At 49.6% G+C, this 17,782-nt stretch overlaps 1 protein-coding gene across 3 annotated transcripts; it reads right to left on the reverse strand.

Moving 5' to 3' along the window:
• Positions 1–17,332, reverse strand: ENDOU (endonuclease, poly(U) specific). Of its 3 annotated transcripts, XM_003793564.2 has the most exons (10): positions 17,144–17,198; positions 11,318–11,440; positions 8,004–8,075; positions 7,409–7,546; positions 6,781–6,952; positions 6,232–6,431; positions 2,881–2,994; positions 2,148–2,254; positions 1,281–1,423; positions 37–205 (listed from the first exon to the last, which is right to left on the reverse strand). In XM_003793564.2, exons 1-10 carry the CDS (start codon positions 17,196–17,198, stop codon positions 85–87), a joined length of 1,245 nt encoding a protein of 414 aa, XP_003793612.1. In that variant the 3' UTR covers positions 37–84. The 3 variants fall into 3 exon arrangements, with proteins under 3 accessions (XP_003793610.1, XP_003793611.1, XP_003793612.1); XM_003793562.3 differs by lacking the exon at positions 11,318–11,440 and having other exon boundaries at positions 1–205; positions 17,144–17,332; XM_003793563.2 differs by lacking the exons at positions 8,004–8,075; positions 11,318–11,440 and having other exon boundaries at positions 1–205; positions 17,144–17,319.
• Positions 17,333–17,782: the final 450 nt, after the last annotated feature.

Below are 17,782 nucleotides of genomic sequence, written 5' to 3' on the forward strand. Positions count from 1 at the left end.
CTCTCCCCTCTCTAGGCCAGAGTAGGTGCACCTCAGCCTCGTAGGAGCCCTCACTTCCCTCCTGCTCCTTTCTGGCTCGAGGCTCTATCGAGTGGAAGACACCACGTAGGCTGTGGCGATGTACTTCCTGCCATTTCCATAGGTGGACTTGTCCCACGAATAGGTCTGGATGGCCAAGGGATGTCCACCTAGGCTTAACTTGCACCTGTGGAGAAGATCACGAAATCAGAAGTGCTCACCACTTCACCCTGCCTCTGTCCCCAGGCTGGAAGTCTCAAGCCCAACCCAAGCATAAGGGGCTGCATCCTGTTTAAATGGCCACTAAGACAAAGCTGCCACCACTTTCTTCAGCCACTACCCTCAGCTTCCCACGTGAAGGGAGACCTTTTGAAATCTATTCCCTGTTTTCTGTCTTCTAAAAAAAAAAAAAAAAGAACAAAACAGAACACTGTTCCTCATCCCCAGAGCAATATTCTAAAATCCCTAAAATTTCTAGAGCTGAAATCCTCAGAAAGTAAATGTCTGCTTAGGTCTGCATTAGTAGACAACATGAGGGTCTGTTTCCCTCTCTACTCTCTGTGGCTCTAGGGTTCCTCTCTCCTCCCCCACTCCTCCCCACCCCCAAAGCACCAACCAGCCTCAGGGTCCAAATAGAGAGGCTTAGAGCCCCAGGGCAACTCCATTTCTTTTTTTCTTTTTTTTTTTTTTGGCAACTCCATTTCTAACTGTCTAATATACAAAGATCCTTAACATATAAGAAATATAAGACTTCTTTTAGGGGGAAAGAGGGAAGGTGGTTCTGCTGCTAAGACAAAGTCTGACAACCTTATTACCTAATCTAACAGCTCACAAGAAAGAAAACTTGAGGCTCAGAACAGCGATTGGAGGCTTGGCACCTATAGCTCAACCAGCTAAGGCACCAGCCACCTACACCTAAGCTGGCGGGTTCGAATCCCCAGCCCGGACCCGCCAAACAACAATGACGGCTGCAACCCAAAAAAAATAGCCAGGCGTTGTGGCGGGCGCCTGTGGTCCCAGCTACTTGGGAGGCTGAGGCAGGAGACTCGCTTGAGCCCAGGAGTTGGAGGTTGCTATGAGCTGTAATGCCAGGGCACTCTACCCAGGGGGACAGCTTGAGGCTCTGTCTCAAAAAAAAAAACAGCGATTGGCCCAGCCCTCTCCACCACTGGGTGGCAGAATGCAGGTCTCCTGACTCTGTCCTGGCCGAGGACAGCCTGTGCCCTGGCCTGCTCCCTAGGCATAGCTGGCCCAGTGCTTACGCTTTGCCAGGCCTGGCGATGAAGCATAGGGAGTAGAGTGCAAACTCAAACTCCGGGCTGCTGCCGATGAACGCGGCACCCACTTCCTTATAGTAGCCATCCCAGTTGAACTGCATCGCCAGCACATCGGGGTAAGAATCCCACTGTGGAAAGAAGAGCAGCCCCGGGGGCCTGGTGAATGGCACAGATAGAAGTCATACAGGTGCCAAGTGGCAACAGTCAGCTAGTATTTGCTGAGGGTCTATTAAGGCCCGTGTGAACCTGGATTCTTCAAATAGTTAGAGGGAACAATCTGCCTTGCTGAGTTGTCTGAGCCCCACTCATACTCTCTGTCTGGAACCACCAATGTGTACCTACTAGGGAGGCTAGAGTCAGCGTCCGTATGACTGATCCATGGTGACAGGGACATAACTGTTCCCTGTAGCCCTCATGCATGAAAGAAAGGACAGTTTATTGCTCCAATTATTTCCTGACACACACAAAATAAAGGTCTCTGTCTTATAAAATGTATGAAGTTTAGCTTAGGCCAGCCAGGCTGAAACTTCCACATTCTCAGGAAATTCAGGGAGGAGATAATTACACATTTTTGTTTCTCCCCTCTGAGAATCTGCCTTGGCCCCAGCCTCTCACCCAAATATGCTGCCCTTAGCCTCCTGTCCCCTGCAGTCTGGAGTTTTTATTGTTTAGAAGAAAATCCAAGTGTCTTATCTGGCTAAACATGCTCTCCAGAAGAAAAGGACATCATGGTCACAATCCCCACTGGGCTGCCCATGAGCGTCAGGGAGAGAGACAGGTCTGGCGATTTGGAAAGCAGAGTGAGGGCAGGAAATCTGGCACTGACAAGGCTTTTCTTGCCCAGGTACTCACAGGCCCGTCATAGACATAACTGTAATAGTCAACCAGGCCCTCCTTCTCCTGCAGGTAGAAGCGGATCCAGTTATGGAAGCCGGTGACCTTACCTTTCTTGACTTCACCTATAATAAAGAGTCCAAGGTGGGTGATCGGAACTCCTTCTCTGCTCCATCCCCTTTCTTCTCCTCATGCCAAGGCTGTCTCCTTTCTCTAGTCTTCCAGAATGTCCGGCTGCTGAACTCCTGCCCTGACCTCTCTGAGTGCCTCGCACCCCTATCTCTCAGCTCAGGAAGGCCTCCTTTTGGCTCGAGGCCTTGGGGAATTCTTCCTCCTGCTGACCCCGATAACCACTCTCCATATCCCCAGAAGCAAGCCAGGCTTGGTGGGAGCTTTATGGGGTGAGGCAATGGTGGGAAAGGCCATGGTCCTCTTGGGAAGCAGCTGACCACACACTGGAAGCAGAGGAGTGTCCAGAAGCAGACAACCTTGCCCCAGACACTTTTTCTATCTTAGATGTACCCCCTTGGGAGCACCTGTATCTGATCCTCTTTCCTCCTTAGAACTTGAGAAAAGACTATTTCCTGACATGGCTCCCCAGACACCTCTGTCCAGGCCTGGTACTCTAAGTATCTTTCTCTGCTAGGTTGCTTGGCTACTGATTAACCATTGTCTGGGGTTGTGCTATTCCTGACCAAAGCCATTTTTCTTCACCCCCACAACTATTTATTGCCAAGCAGAGTGATCTCACCTGAGAAGACGTGTTCAAACCCACTTGAGTCTCCCTTTTCATCACCTCTCGAATAAAGTCCAAACCACATATTCTTTAAGTCACTGACGAACTCTTGTTCTGAGCTGTAGCGGTCTGCAGAGGGGAACACAAAGGGCATAGATGGGGATGCAGGGAAGGGCCACCTTCTCTGGCACATCAAAAGACACATGGGTCAAATCAACAAATGTCTACAGTTGCTTATTCAACAGTTATCTAGGGAGCATCTATTTAGTAGTGGGTCCAGGCCTATAGGCTGCAGATTTAACAGAAAATAAGAACACAGTCTCTATAGTTTACATTCCAGTGGAGGAGACAAATAATAAACAAGTAAACAAGAAAGAAATAATATAATTTCAGATAAATGCTTTGAAGCAGAGTCACCCTTAATCACCAAAGAAGCAATGGGAAGTGGAAGGATCTTCTAGAAAGGACAATCAAAAAGGCTTCTCTAAGAAGGTGACATAATCAGAGACCTGAAAGATAAGGAATGGGGTTCATGGCTTGGCACCTGTAGCTCAGCGGCTAGGATGCCAGCCACATACACCAGAGCCAGTGGGTTCAAATCCAGCCCGGACCTGCCAAACAACAATGACAACTGCAATCAAAAAATAGCTGGGTGGGTAGCACCCGTGGCTCAAAGGAGTAGGGCACCAGCCCTATATGCCGGAGGTAGCAGGTTCAAACCCAGCCCTGGCCAAAAACTGCAAAAAAAAATAAAAATAAATAAAAGATGTTTAAAAAAAATAGCTGGGCATTGTGGTGGGTGCCTATAATCCCAGCTACTTGGGAGGCTGAGGCAAGAGAATCGCTAAGCCCAAGTGTTTGAGGTGTCTGTGAGCTGTGATACCACAGCACTTTACCGAGGGTAACATAGTGAGACTCTGTCTCAAAAAAAAAAAAAAAGGAATGGGGTTCACAAAGATTGGGAGGGAGATTCTTCTATGTAGAGGGAATTACAAGTGCCAAAGGCTCCAGGCAGACTTGAGTTTGATGCTCAAAGAACCAAAAGAAGGTCAATGTGGCTGGAGCACAGTGAGCAGGAAGGGAGATTGGTAGGAGAGGAAGTTTGAGAGATGGGCAGGGGCCAGATCCCATAAGCCATTGCCAAGAAAGTCAAATCTCAGACAAGTAGGTATCAAACAAAAAATTTTCAGTTTACCAGGCACTTTTTGTGTTGCTAGCACTGTTTCAAGTAAGTGCTTTTGATATAACATTGAACCCTCTCATTAAATCTTCACATAGGTTAACACTAATTATCCCCAAGTTAGAAATGAGGAAACCCAGGCAGACAAAGATTATAAAACTCATACCAAATCACAGTTCATATAAGAGAGAGAGACAGCACTTGAGCCCACACAGTCTAGCTCCAGAGATCAGTCTCTTCAAAACTCTGGAGTTTCTGGGTCAGGCAGAGCCACTGAAGGGTTTTCAGCAAAGGAAATATGTGTCAGGAGCTTTGAAAGGACCACTCTGGTTGTGTATGCCAAAATGTTGATGGGGTGATATGAGCGGAAGCAGAGAGACCAGTTTTGAGGCTAGTACTCTGTCCAGGTGAGGAGTTGACAGTGGCTTAGATTGTGGTGGTAGCTGTAGAGGAGGTGGGCAGCAGGGAGACCCTGAATATGCCCTGATGGTGGGAGTGATGGACATCTGAAGGAGGAGATGGCTGTGTGGGGGCAGGGAGGTAAAGGGAGGAATTAGTTCTAACTCCTGGGCTTTGGGCCTGGACAACTGGATGAATTATGCTGTTATTTACAAGATGAGGAAAACCCAGGGAGGGGCCAGTCTGGAGGAAGAGGTGGGAACCATGAGTTCCTCCTAGTCTAATTTTTGTTTAGACACCAGTTCAATAGCCAAGTGGAGATATTGAGATGGCCCTGTGCACCCACAGGAAAGGTCAGTGCTGAAGATTTAAATTAGGGAGCCATCAAATATCGACTGTTTACTCCCCTAAACTTTATAAGGTGGATACAAAAGAAATACCAGACATATTCTCTTCTTTCTTAAAACACATTTGGAAAACAAGGCTAAACACAAATGAAGTAATAGAGAATGATGTCACTAACTGAATAGCTATTGTTCCTGAGTACTTCCTGGGAGCCAGGCTTGCTGCTGGGGGCTTTCTAAGCATTCATCATCAAAGACCACATTTCATAGGTGAGACTCACAGAGGTCAAGGTTGCCCAGGGTCAAACAACCAGCAAGTGCTTCAAATCAAGTCTCTCTAGCCCAACGCTGTTTGGGACCACACCCCCAACTCCTCCACCTCTGCAGAGATGCTAAACCCAGTGTGAGCCTTCACAAATGTGGTGGGACATCAGCTAGAGCTTTAAAGATAAGTGGGATTTGGACAGGGATAGAAAGGAGGAAAGGGTGATGGACATTAGAGCCCTGGGTACCAGCTGGGTTCTGCTCCCAAATCCTTTGTGACCTCAGGTACATCCAGCCTGTCTGGTGGTTTCTCTCACTTGAAAAACCCTCACTCAGCCTCGCCTGCCAAGACTCTCCGCACATTTACACAAAGAGAACGCCAGGGGGCGGCACAGGACTGCTTCTCCTTCACATGCTCGCTCATGTGTCACTGGTTTCACCTACAAAAGGCGCCACCAATTCCTAGGTGGACAAAACACAGCAGACTGAGCCAAGATCTCAGGGACAACGAGAAGAGAACCAGACAGAGCCACCCCTGAGACAGAGCCCAGCTGCCTGGAGTCCGAGAAAAGAATCTGGAGGACACTAACAACCCAACCCCACGCCAAGAAGTGCTGCCGCCCAACCTTTTTTGGTCAGACTGGAATGTATCTGTGCCTTGGATGCAGTCCAACCAGATCTCTTCCCTCTCTGGACCTTTGTTGATCTTCTGTTGCTGTTTCCCCAGCAAAAATGTGGAGTCAGCCCTCACCCCCTTTCCAGACTCAGGGCAGGAGGGTGAGTCAGGGCCTCTACCAGGCAGGGCCTCTACTCACTAGACCCCAGTGCCGGCTCTGGGGTCCACAGGGGTGGGCTGAAAGGTGCCTTGAACTGGGGGTGGATGTGAGGGGAGGGTCACACCTGGCAGAGAACCAGAGACTGAAGCAGAGGGTGGGGATACACGAGGAAGCTAATGATGCATCAGGCAGGTGATTTCCAAACAGCCAGATCATCTTCAGCTCCTGGTTGGGTTCACACCCTTTCCTCGGCTTCTCTCTGGCCTCATCCATATAGACACTGACCTCCACGTAGTAGCCTCCATAACCTCCTCACCTGCCCTCCAAACCTCCCACCGTGGAGACCCAGAGGCGCCTGGCTCTCCTGCACAAACACCACGTCCTTGGCACTGCCATCACTCACTCTGGTGATGCAGGAAGCTGTAGAGCTCCTTCATGACTGCTGTCTTCATGATCTCCCTGAGGAAGGTGTCCTGCTCGGCCAACTGCTGGGCACTGAAGTGCTCTCCGTGGCCTGTCGCCCGCTGGTAGTTGTTGAGGAGGTTGATGAAGGCTGCATAGGTGGGCTTAGAAAACAGCTTCTCGTTGACATAGGTGAAGAGTCTGGGGAAGGCAGAGGGGACCCCTGAGAGACCTACATGCAGAGAAAGCTCCAGAGACACCTAGAGAGGCTGGGGGCAGGACGTGAGGGCTGATGCAGGAGCTGAGGGGGGCTTCAGATACTTTTGAAGCCCACGCTTGACGTCATGTTTCTTCCATCTCAGCACAGCCCATCACAGAAACCCTCTCAAGTGAAAACCCACAGTCCCTCACTATGGCTTTAGTTGTCCTTGAAGAACTTTTTTTCCATCCCTTTGACCCAGCCTGACTTGAGAAAAGAGCTGAGCCATCAAAAGCAGCGAGGATGAGGGAGAGAGTTTTGGGGAGCGGAAGAGGGCTGAGGGGAACTCACGGCTCTGGGCAGCGATCCACTCGGTCTCTGGTCTCTGAGGGGGAGATGCACTTTTGGCTGTTGAGAATGATGTCTTCCTTCTGGGCTTTGTTGGTGTCTGCCCCATAGATCTTCTCAGAGATAGTCTGAAGCTCCTCTTTGGTTATGGTATCACTACTGTGAGAAAAGCCCTCTGGGAGGAATTGGGGGAAGGCTGGTCTCAGAGTGGGGCAGTGGGGTAGGAAATGATCTGTGGACATCCTCTCCCAGGTACCTTCGAGAAGCCAGCAGTGAGGGAGAGGGGCCACAGTCTGACACCCTGGTGAGTGGGGGGCAGGGGCATAGAGCCTAAAGGACCCTTAAAATCAACACATGGCATTGTCCACAGGGTGGGCCCAAAATGTCCACTCTGCCCCTTCCCTTTCGGAGAGTTCTCCCACTGGGCATGCTTCATGGTCACCTGGAGGGCTTGCTAAACGGAGGGGTGAGCCCCACCCCCAGAGCTTCTGATTGAGTAGGTCGCCAGGAGGCCCTACGTTAGAGTTTGTGTGTCTAACAGGTGCCCAGGGGATGCTGAGGGGTAGGTCCAAGGACCATACTCTAGCGTCCCTCTGTCTCTGGGGCTGTGCAAAGGGAGCAGGAGACTGACCGTGGTCGCCACACAGACTCTCGAAATCCTCGCAGCAGTTCCCAAACTCTTGGCAGCGGGCGTTGCAGTGGCAGGGCTGGTGCTTGTCGAAAGCCTGGCGGCAGCGGCCCCGACAAGAGGTGGGTGCTGAGTACAAGTCTGAGAACACAGGGGCGGCGTGTCCCGGGATGACCTGCAGAGGGCGCCCCGCGCGCCCCGCAGCCCCCGCGCGCCCTGGCTCTCCTGCCTCTTCTTATTCAAGGTCTCCCGGGGAGGAAAACAAACAAGCTCAATTCGTGCACACCCTTCACAGTCAGGAAGTCCTTTCCGATGCCGAACTTTACTTTCTGGCGTGCTGTTTTTCTAATCTTCCCATTCTAAAAATAAAACCTCTTCCACTTCCCTCTCCAGGCCTCAGACTCTCTTTCCGGGCTACTCCCCTGTCCCCTGAGGGGCTGGCTGAACCCCTCAGCTTCTTTCCTCCCAGGCCCCAAGAGTCCCCGGAGCCCGCTCATCTGGCTCCAGCCTGGGCTTGTTGCCTCTGCTGTGGCCGCGCTCTCCTTGTCACCCCTCACATCCCTCCCAGGAAGGCCCCCATTTGGGAAGGCAGGCTCACGGCTGGCCGGGGCCTCTTCTGCCTCTTCCTCTTCCTCCAGCTCCAGGAATGGCTCTGGCTCTTCAAGGTCCTCTGCAGCTGTAGGTACAAAAATAAAGTCACCCACCACCCAAGGATTCCCCTCCATCTTTGTTCTGGTCCTCTACTCTCCCACCCTAGGGACAAGCGAGGGCATATGGAAACACATAATAAACAGAGACCAGATCTGATGGACAATCAGGAAATAAAGGATGAAAACTGAAAATGGAAGACAGATTATTGAAAACTGTCATAAACAACGAAAATAACCTACCAGGTGACAAATCTCCTAACCCTTCATTCGGGGACCCAGTGTGCTCATCTGAAAAGGGGGGGGGGCTGGAGAAGGTGGTCCCTCTGGATTAAAAACTGATTTGGATTATGACTTTACTTTCTTTCTTCTTCTTCTTCTTCTTCTTTTTTTTTTTGGTGGTTTTTGGCCGGGGTCAGTACCCTACTCCTTGAGCCACAGGCACCACCCAATTATGACTTGACTTTAACTAAAGCTGACAGATGGCTGGAGAGTCTTGATACTCTCCAAATGACAAGGCCCTCACTTTGGAACATCTCATACTGTAATAACTCCTAATCAGAGTCAAGGGTAAATTCTTAGGGCCTCAAGAAATAAGAAATGTTTCCTGAGATACCAGCTTCCTCTCCTTTCTTTACCCGCCTTGGAAAAGGGCACAGAGATGGTGTTTAGGGGCAGGACACATTCAGAAAAGAGCGTTCCTGTTGCTGCTTTATTCTCTTAACCTGCAAGCTAAGTGAGTAGTCTCTGGACAGAGGAGGGTGGGGGTTAGGGAGGCAGAGGAAGGAATATTTCCGGGAATTATGAGCTCCTGCCTCATCACACAGTGGAATAATTACCTCCACACATGTGCACGCATACACATCCAAGAAACGACACTGTTAACAAAGTGATTCACAATCTATTAGTGAATTTGTGGGCTCAATTTGTGTTATTAACATCAGAACCACCAGTCAGGTTATGCATTCAATCAAACAATAACTGATCCCTCACTTTGTGCCAAGCTGTGTTCTAAAAATTGACAATTCATAGGATTCTTAATTCCGCTACATCTTATGCCAAATCGATTTTTATGAGCTAAGTACTAACAATCATTTACAACATGTTTTTACTATGAGAAAGGGATTCCGAGATTCAAATCAGAAACTTGGAGATGAAATGACTGCTAAGCTGGGTATTGTCTTTATCTTGAAATGCCAGCCTGATGGCCCATGGCGAACAGACCTTAGTGTGTCTACTGAATGCCAAGAAAAAGCGGGGCCCCAGGGGGAGCAAAACAGGGGTAAGCTCTGACTCTGGCACTGAGCTCAGCCTGGGCCTCCCTGCCTAGCCTGATCATCAGGGTCTCTGCTAAGGTATATGATCTTTTGTGTAAATTGAAAAAAGCTTCCATGTGAGTGGAAGCAGCTCTGTGGGTACGTGGCTGGGTCAGCATTTACCATCTTTGGGCAAATGAGGAAAAGGCACTTCTTCCTCTGAGAAGATACAACTCCATACCAGGGTACACACTTGATGAGAAGGGTACAGACTGGATTCTAGTCCAACTTGCCTGCACGGCCAGGTGCCCTGTGCAACCATAGGCAGTGTTCTTACTGACCATTACCTAACAAGGCTTCACTGACCATATTTTCCAAACTGGGAGTTGGGGCACATGATTTCATAGTGAACCCAGCAAGGCTTCATGTCACAAGTAGAAAATCATTATGGGGACTCTATGTCCCCAGAAGCACCTAAATAAGAAGATGATTCAAAAATAATCTTTTAAAATACTTCATTTAAAACCGTGCAGAACTGGCTTTTGAGGGTGATATATATCCTGTTTGGATTTTTGTACTGGTTTGGTTTTTGGTTTTTTTGAGACAGAGTCTCATTCTGTCATTCTGGTTAGAGTGCAGTAGGATCATCGAAGGTCACTGCAACCACGAACTCCTGGGCTCAAGTGATCCTTCTGCCTCAGCCTCCTGAATAGCTGGGACTATAGGTGCCCACCTAGCACCTAGCTAATTTTTCTTTTCTTTTTGAGACAGGCTCAAGCTATCGCCCTTGGTAGAGTGCTGTGTCGTCACAGCTCACAGAGCTCCAACTCTTGGGCTTAAGCAATTCTCTTGCCTCAGCCTCCAAGTATCTGGGACTATAGGCCCTTGCCACAATGCCTGGCTATATTTTTTTCTTTTTTTTTTTTTGAGACAGAGTCTCACTTTGTTGCCCTCGGTAGAGTGCTGTGACATCACAGCTCAACCTCAAATTCTTTTGGGCTTAAGTGATTGTCTTGCCTCAGCCTCCCAAGTAGCTGGGACTATAGGCGCCTGCCACAACACCGACTATTTCTTGTTGCAGTTGCCACTGCTGTTTTAGCTGGCCAGAGCCACCCTTGGTATATGGGTCTGGCGTCCTACCCACTGAGCCCCAGGCGCTGCCCGGCTATTTGGGGTTTTTTTTGTTTTTTTGGGCTTTTTGTTTTGTTTTGTTTTTGGTTGTAGTTGTCATTATTGTTTGGCAGGCCTGGGCTGGATTCAAACCTGCCAGCTCCAGTGTATGTGGCTGGCGCTCTAGCCACTTGAGCTACAAGTGCCGAGCCAATTTTTCTATTTTTAGTAGAGACAGCATCTCACTTTTGCTCAGGCTCGTCTTGAACTCCTGAGCTCCAGCAATCCACCTGCCTCAGCCTCCCGGAGTGCTAGGATTACAGGCATGAGCCACCACACCTGGCCTCATGTCCCATTTTTAATCGGTGGGTTGGGAATGACACTTTGGAGAGTTTGTGGCCACAGAGTTCACTCACTAGAGAAAAAGTAGTACGAATAGAGTCAGTTACTGTGGCACCAGGCAATCTTCCTGGGGGCATGCAAGCTGAGAGAATTCGCTGCCATTCTTATACTTATGTGATATAAAGTGTTGAATAATGGTAACGTCATACAGACAAAATATCATTTTCATAATTTTGCTCTTTTTTTGGAATTAGGTACTTAAACTTTCAAGATATCATTAATACAAATAGTTCAGACAGATATTCCAGATAAATGACATTGACTATATTTTAAGCTGGGGACATCCTAGAAAACCTGCAATGAGTGGTGGGGAAACCTCTGACCCCTGCTTCTGTCCCTCAGTGCTCTCCTGCCAGGCCATAGACCCTGTCTCATCAGTCCTAACCCCTGCCCTGGACTGCTGGACAGCCAAGCCAATGGCGCCTAGGGCAGGCTGGACGTGCGCATGGCCTGTCCTTCAATGCATCCCAGACCGTCCATCCCTCAAGAAGCCTCACCTGTACACAGATGTTCATAGTCTTCACAGCAGTCTCCATGCCGGGGACACTGGTGGTCACACTGGCAGGCAGCATCCTGGTTAAATTTCTCTTTACAGCGAGATGCACATGACTCCAATTTTCCTGTGGGCAGTAAAGGTCACAAACTCAGCTCCTTGGGAACCCTGATCTCCCCCTAAAGGTCTCTCTTGCAGGTTCATGACAGTGGCAGGAGCACACCTGGCAGGGAAGGGCCTTGCTCTCTGTGCAGGAGAAGTACATCCACAGCCTCCCGTGCTCAACATAAGCCCCCTCCCCAGCACCCAACACCCACCAAATACTTAAACATTTGTAATACAGACCAGAATCACAGACTCTGATGCCACTCAGGTTAGGCCTGAACATAAGCAAGCAAAGAACCAGAGCATGAGGCAGTAGGAGGAGGTGGGCACTGTGACGAACTTGATTGCAATGGCCCTTCTGAAGTTTGGGGCACTGCTTGGTGGGTTGCTACTATGCTGCAAGGGGGAGCTCGGAGTTGCCAGAGCCTCCAGTTTCTGAAAAGAAGCCTTCATTTTTTTTTTTTTTTGAGACAGAGCCTCAAGCTATCCCCCTGGGTAGAGTGCTGTGACATCACAGCTCACAGCAACCTCCAACTCTTGGGCTCAAGAGAGTATCCTGCCTCAGCCTCCCAAGTAGCTGGGATCGCAGGCACCTGCCACAATGCCCAGCTATTTTTTGGTTGCAGCTGTCATTGTTGTTTGGCAGGCCCAGGCTGGAGTCAAACCCACCAACTTAGGTGTATGTGGCTGGTGCATTAGCCACTTGAGCCACAGGCGCTGAGCCTGAACCACAGGTGCCGAGCCAAGCCTTCATTTTTATATGAAAATTTTCAAGCTTTGAAAACTTCAAGCAGGCCAAAGGAAGAGGTCTGTAAACTAGAAGTGGCCCACAGGCCACCATTCACCTGCCATGTCGATGAAGGGAAGTCTGCCCCCCCAGTGACGCCACCTGCCCTCTGCCCTCCCCCCTTGCTCTCATCCCACCCCTTTTCTGTGCTTGGCTTCTTTGTGCTCCTTCACCTGGCCTTCACTGCACCCTATTTTCCCCCCTGCTTTGCATCTCTCTGCTCCTTCCAGGCTTTGGAATGCATTCAGATGAGTTTCTCCTTGGGGTAGGGAGTGAGGCGGGTGTGGGTGAGAACTGGGCTCTGGCATAGGGTTCCATTATGTAACCACAGACCATATCCCCCGCTCCAGCCAAATGGTTTGCAGAAGCAAGCTGTTGGTCACAAGGGAGGTAAGACAAGACACTTTGAAAGGAACAGGAAAAACCCACTCTCCATTTGGAGCTCGAAGGATGACAACAGAGTCTTTGTTCAACTTGAGGTTCCTGAGGTTTGAACTTCAAGAAGCCTAGGATTATGGGTCAGGCTGTGGCTTATGGAGAGTGTCAAGATCAGTGTCTCAGTTGCCATCAGCATCTGATTCTATCATGGGGGGGAATTGAATTCTAATTTGAACCAAGGTTGAGGTTAGTTAAATTAAGAGCTATGGTTAGGATCTGGGTGTGAGTTAAATTTATTGATAAAGTTATAATTTTGTGTTGATATTTGGATAAGGAATTGTGTTAAATTTAAGATGATATTCAGGGTGGGGGAACATGTCAGGATTAGCAGAGAAATAATTCCAGTGTTGCCTTAGATTATACATAGAGCTTGATTCTGGCTGTGATTGAACAAGGATAGAAGCTCAGTCTAAGCCTGAATGGAGTTGGAGGTCAATATTAGTGATAGGGGTTTAGTTACTGGTTTAGATTCTGGGATTAGGTTTTATCTTGTGTTAATTGAAAGACGGCATAGCAGAGAGGTTAAGAACCTGGTCTCTGGCACCAAACTGCTTAAGGCTGGAATTCTGGTTCTGCTGCTATCTAACTATGTGATCTTGGGCAAGTTATTGAACCTCCTGTACCTCGGTTTTCTTATCTATAAAAGTGGAATAATAAGGGAGCCTATCTTATAGAATATTTATAAGAATTAAATGAGTTAATATTTGTAAAGCACTTAGTACATCACAGTACATAGCAGCGCCATGTAAATATTTGTTAGGTAAATAAACACTGGCAATATTTCATGTCCATCTTCAAAGTAGTGAGTGTTCAGACTGGCTGGAGCAGTTTTCTCTGTGGAGTGGCCCTGTCGACATACTGCATTTCATTGACACCCTCTCTGGATTTCAGCTGGGCCGTCCCTTGGCCTGGGTTGTCAGTACATCCGTGTTGCTGATGATTTCCTGAAATCATCACTGTGGGTCTGTATGCTTTGCATCAGAGAGGTATCAGGTCAAGGTTAACCCAGGTCAACCTCACATTGTCTACAAGGCCCCCAAGGAAGGCAGGCCTTTGGTCCAGTGGATCTTCCCTAAAAGGACCAGGCCCAAGGTCGCTTGTTCCTAAGATTCAGGAACTCCTCCTGAATCTTAAATAATGCTCCCTTGGAACTTGAATGCAAAAATCTTAAGGAGAAACTTTTATCCCTTTAGCTGCCTGCTCAGTCCGCTGGCAGTACACCCAGAATCCAAAGGAAGAGAACTCAGACAAACCAGGGCAATGTTTTTAATGGGCCAAATCAACAGAGTCGAAGGAAAGAATTCATTCCATTCCAGCAGCTGGCATCAGCTGAGAAGCGTTACAAGTGTATGGTCAGCTGGACAGTTCAGAGAGCACTCCCACCAGCCCACTCTGGGGGCACTTTTCATCTCTGTTCATGAATATTGTCTCCAGCAAGAGCCTCATGCCATGTGGTCCTTGCATTTCTCTGTAAACTTGGTCTGCTTCAAGGTGACCTTGGGATTTGAAGGGGGGGGCAGGGGTGGAAGGGACTTTTCTTCAGAGGCACCTTTCTGTGCTGTTCTGGGGACACTCAGATGACTAGTCACCCTGACTACTCACTCCAGTACTCCTATCTCATGCCTCCTGTTGACACAGATGTTCTGTGCAAGCCTCACTCCCCAAGCCAGGTGCTCGAATCACTGTTCCAGCAACCTGCCACCCCTTGCCCCTCCACCTCGCCTCTCTGGCTCTCTCTGCCTTTCTTCATCTGGGCCTTTCCCCTCCCAGGTTTAGATTCTCCCTCCATTCCCCATGAAGAGCTTAGATCCTCCCTGCTGTCAGGAAATGCTAAATTTTTCTTCACCCTCTAAGACTTCAATATGCCAGAACATTACTCCCTGTCCTTCCTGGCAACCCAGAAAGCTCAGTCCCAAGCCTGAGTGGACAGGGTCCCTCTATGCCAGCTCTCACCCCTTGCCCTTTCTGATGGCTGGAGCACTCTGCACCTGGGCTGCTCAGGGGTCCCAGATGCTGTTCCCAGGGGGACAAAGGGCCACAGGTTGCTGGAACAGTGATTTAGGTGCCTGGCTTGGGGAGTAACACTTGCACAGGACATCTGTGTCAACAGGAGGCGTGGGGTGGGAGTACTGGAGTGAGTAGTCAGGGTGACTAGTCATCTGAGTGTCCCCAGAACAGCACAGCAAGATGCCTCTGAGGAAAAGCCCCTTCTACCCCTGCCCCCCCCCCAAATCCCAAGGTCACCTTGAAGCAGACCAAGTTTACAGAGAAATCAAGGACCACATGGCACGAGGCTCTGGGTGGAGACAATGTTCTTTTTTTTTTTTTTTTTTTTTGAGACAGAGCCTCAAGCTGTCCCCCTGGGTAGAGTGCCGTGGCATTACAGCTCACAGCAACCTCCAACTCCTGGGCTCAAGCGAGTCTCCTGCCTCCGCCTCCCAAGTAGCTGGGACTACAGGCGCCCGCCACAACGCCCGGCTATTTTTTGGTTGCAGCCGTCATTGTTGTTTGGCGGGTCCGGGCTGGGGATTCGAACCCGCCACCTTAGGTGTACGTGGCTGGCGCTCTAGCCGGTTGAGCTATAGGTGCTGAGCCGAGACAATGTTCTTGAACAGAGATGAAACGTCAACCATGAAACTTCACCTCCCAGACCAGCTTCCAGCCTCCATTCACCACCAAGAAACCAAGGTCCTCACCAGGCATCCAGATCATAAAAGAGGAGCTGAGGCTGACAATGACTCCCCATATGATTCATATTCCTGCATCTAAGTACTAAGATGTTGGGATAGTGCACACAAGAACAGAGCCTCTTCCTAACCTACGTGGCCCTCACACCCTGCCCTACCTGCAGCTGGATTAGATCAGTGCTCTCACGCCCAGCAGCAAGGGCTCTGCCTGCACTCCTTTGCGTGTGTGTGTGTGTGTGTGTGTGTGTGTATGTTAGAGACGGGGTCTCACTCCATCACCCAAGCTGGAATACATTTCTATAATTATAGCTCACTGCAGCCTTGAACTCCTAGAATCAAGAAACCCAGAAATCTTCCTGCCTCAGCCTTCTGAGATGCTAAGAGTACAAGCACATGCCACTATGCCCAACTAATTTTTAAAACTGTTTGTAGAGATGGAGATGGGGTCTCACTCTACTACCCAGAGTGGTCTCAAACTCCTGGCTTCGAGCAATCCTCCTGCCTCAGCCTCCCATGGTGCTAGGATTACAGGTGTGAGCCACTGCACTTGGCCATCCACTTACACTTCTGAAGCCACTGTTGCCTCTGCCCTCAGAGGGTCCCACTAGGGCCAAATGTCTGAAAGTTCTCCCCTCTCCTGAGGCTGGGATATCCCAAGCTCACCGATAACTCCTCCATGCAAGGCCCTCACCTGGTTCCCCTTCCTCCACATCAACAGGTCTGAGGCTGGACACTTCTCACCCTCCTTCAATCTCTCCCACGGCCTCTCTGGCAGCCAGAGCCCAGGCAGAGCTGATTCCCAGCATTGGGAGGCCTGGGGACAGCTTTTTCCTTCAAGGGTTTTCCATGCAGGAATTCCATTAGGGGTATCCTTATCCACAACCTGATTGGAAATGCCCCAAGAAGAAGTTCTCTCAGGAATACTTGCAATCACAATCGTAACTAAAGTTCCAGTCACTGAGCTCTCCCTCCATGCCAGGTGCTTCTCACGTATTACCTGACTTAAACCCTACAACGGTCCTATATGGGAACAATCCCGGTGGTGGAACAGGCATCCAACTCTGATTCCACCCTCCCACACTCTTCAGCTAGGCCCCCTCCCTTGTTACTGCTTCCTCACCAGCCAATAGGCACCAATTAACACATCAGCACCGTATTTTGCACAATCACTAAACAAGAAAGTGCTCCTGTCCCTCTGCCAGTCCCAGCCATCCCTGCACCATTGTAACTGTGGCCAGGTCCCTTCTCTTCTTTTTAGTTCCACTGACACTGGGGCAAAGACTCTTTCCTCTGGCCACTTGTATAATCCCTGATGGGACATGGCTCCTAGTTAGGGGCCTTCTGGTTTCATCCTAAGATGAAACCTGCCCATCTCCTAAGAAAGGTCACACCCAGACAACCTCACCTGTCACTGGACAGCAGAGGAGATGACCAAAGGCAGTCAGGCCACTCAAACCCAGCAGACCCTAGCCTCAGCTTTAGGTCATATGGTGGCCCCAGAACACAAAACTTCGGTGAGATAAAAAAGCCAGGCTGGACTAAGAGATGTTGAGACTGACCCTCCAAGGTGTCAAGAAGGAGCTTCCACGAATTCAGTCCTTCAGTCCTGGAACTCCCTCAACACCATCCCACCCTCTCCAGGGACAAGTCCTGCACCCTCAGACAGGAGCAGGCCAACAGTGCTCCACAGCTTTAGGAGAGCTCACCCTCCCTGTCCCAATGCCCTACCCTCTACCAAGTTCCCCAACTCTCTGCTTCTTTAGGAAAGACCCCTACCCACCTCCACTCCCATGCCCACCAGACAGTGACTTACCAGCCCAGGCCAAACCACAGAGAAGGGTCACTATCAGGGGGATATAGACCCTCATGGTGCCCTGTTGGAGGCCAGAAGGGGAGTGGCTGTTGGACTTTCACTAGAGTCAAGATGAATGTCACAGCTCTCAAATGAGCCTTATTCCACAGGCCGATCCTTTTAAAGACATCAGGACTCGTGGATCTGGTGTCTCCAGATCCTTCCAGGAAGAAAAAGGGGAGGGAGGGACCCCAGATGGATAGAAGGTGGAGAGGAGGTGGGGCCCTACAGCTGTTTGAAGCCAGAAGGAAGGTGACTAAGCAGGCAGGTAATGCCAGACGTTTGGAACAGGTAACGCTAGCTATTTGTAGCTAGAAAATAGGTCATTCAAGGGGGCAGGCATGGAAAATGGCCTTAGTTTGAGAGGTTCTTTGCCCAAATTAGGGACGCCCATGGATTCATCTTTGGGTGATCGCTACCAAACGCCCACCTACTTACAAGCCTCAGACCTGACCTTCCAAGGAGCCATAGGTTGGCTTCCTTTTTGAATTCTTGGTGTGTGGCATGACTCTGGCACGGAGTAAGGTGATCATTTCAAGTCTGACAAAGAATAAGTGCCAAGCAAGGGTTGGGGTCATTAGACAGGGAGACATAGGAAGT

Source organism: Otolemur garnettii, unplaced genomic scaffold (genome assembly GCF_000181295.1).
Source record: "Otolemur garnettii isolate 467f Iridium unplaced genomic scaffold, OtoGar3 scaffold00070, whole genome shotgun sequence".
In the NCBI taxonomy this organism is placed as follows: Eukaryota; Metazoa; Chordata; class Mammalia; order Primates; family Galagidae; genus Otolemur; species Otolemur garnettii.

Excerpts from the sequence above, each read along its gene's own strand:
- ENDOU (XM_003793564.2), bottom strand. The coding sequence starts at position 17,198 with ATGAGGGTCTATATCCCCCTGATAGTGACCCTTCTCTGTGGTTTGGCC. Across the intron at positions 11,441-17,143 it reads CTGTGGTTTGGCCTGGGCTG|GAAAATTGGAGTCATGTGCA; the intron begins GTAAGTCACTGT and ends TACTGCCCACAG. Across the intron at positions 2,255-2,880 it reads GTTTGAACACGTCTTCTCAG|GTGAAGTCAAGAAAGGTAAG; the intron begins GTGAGATCACTC and ends TCTTTATTATAG.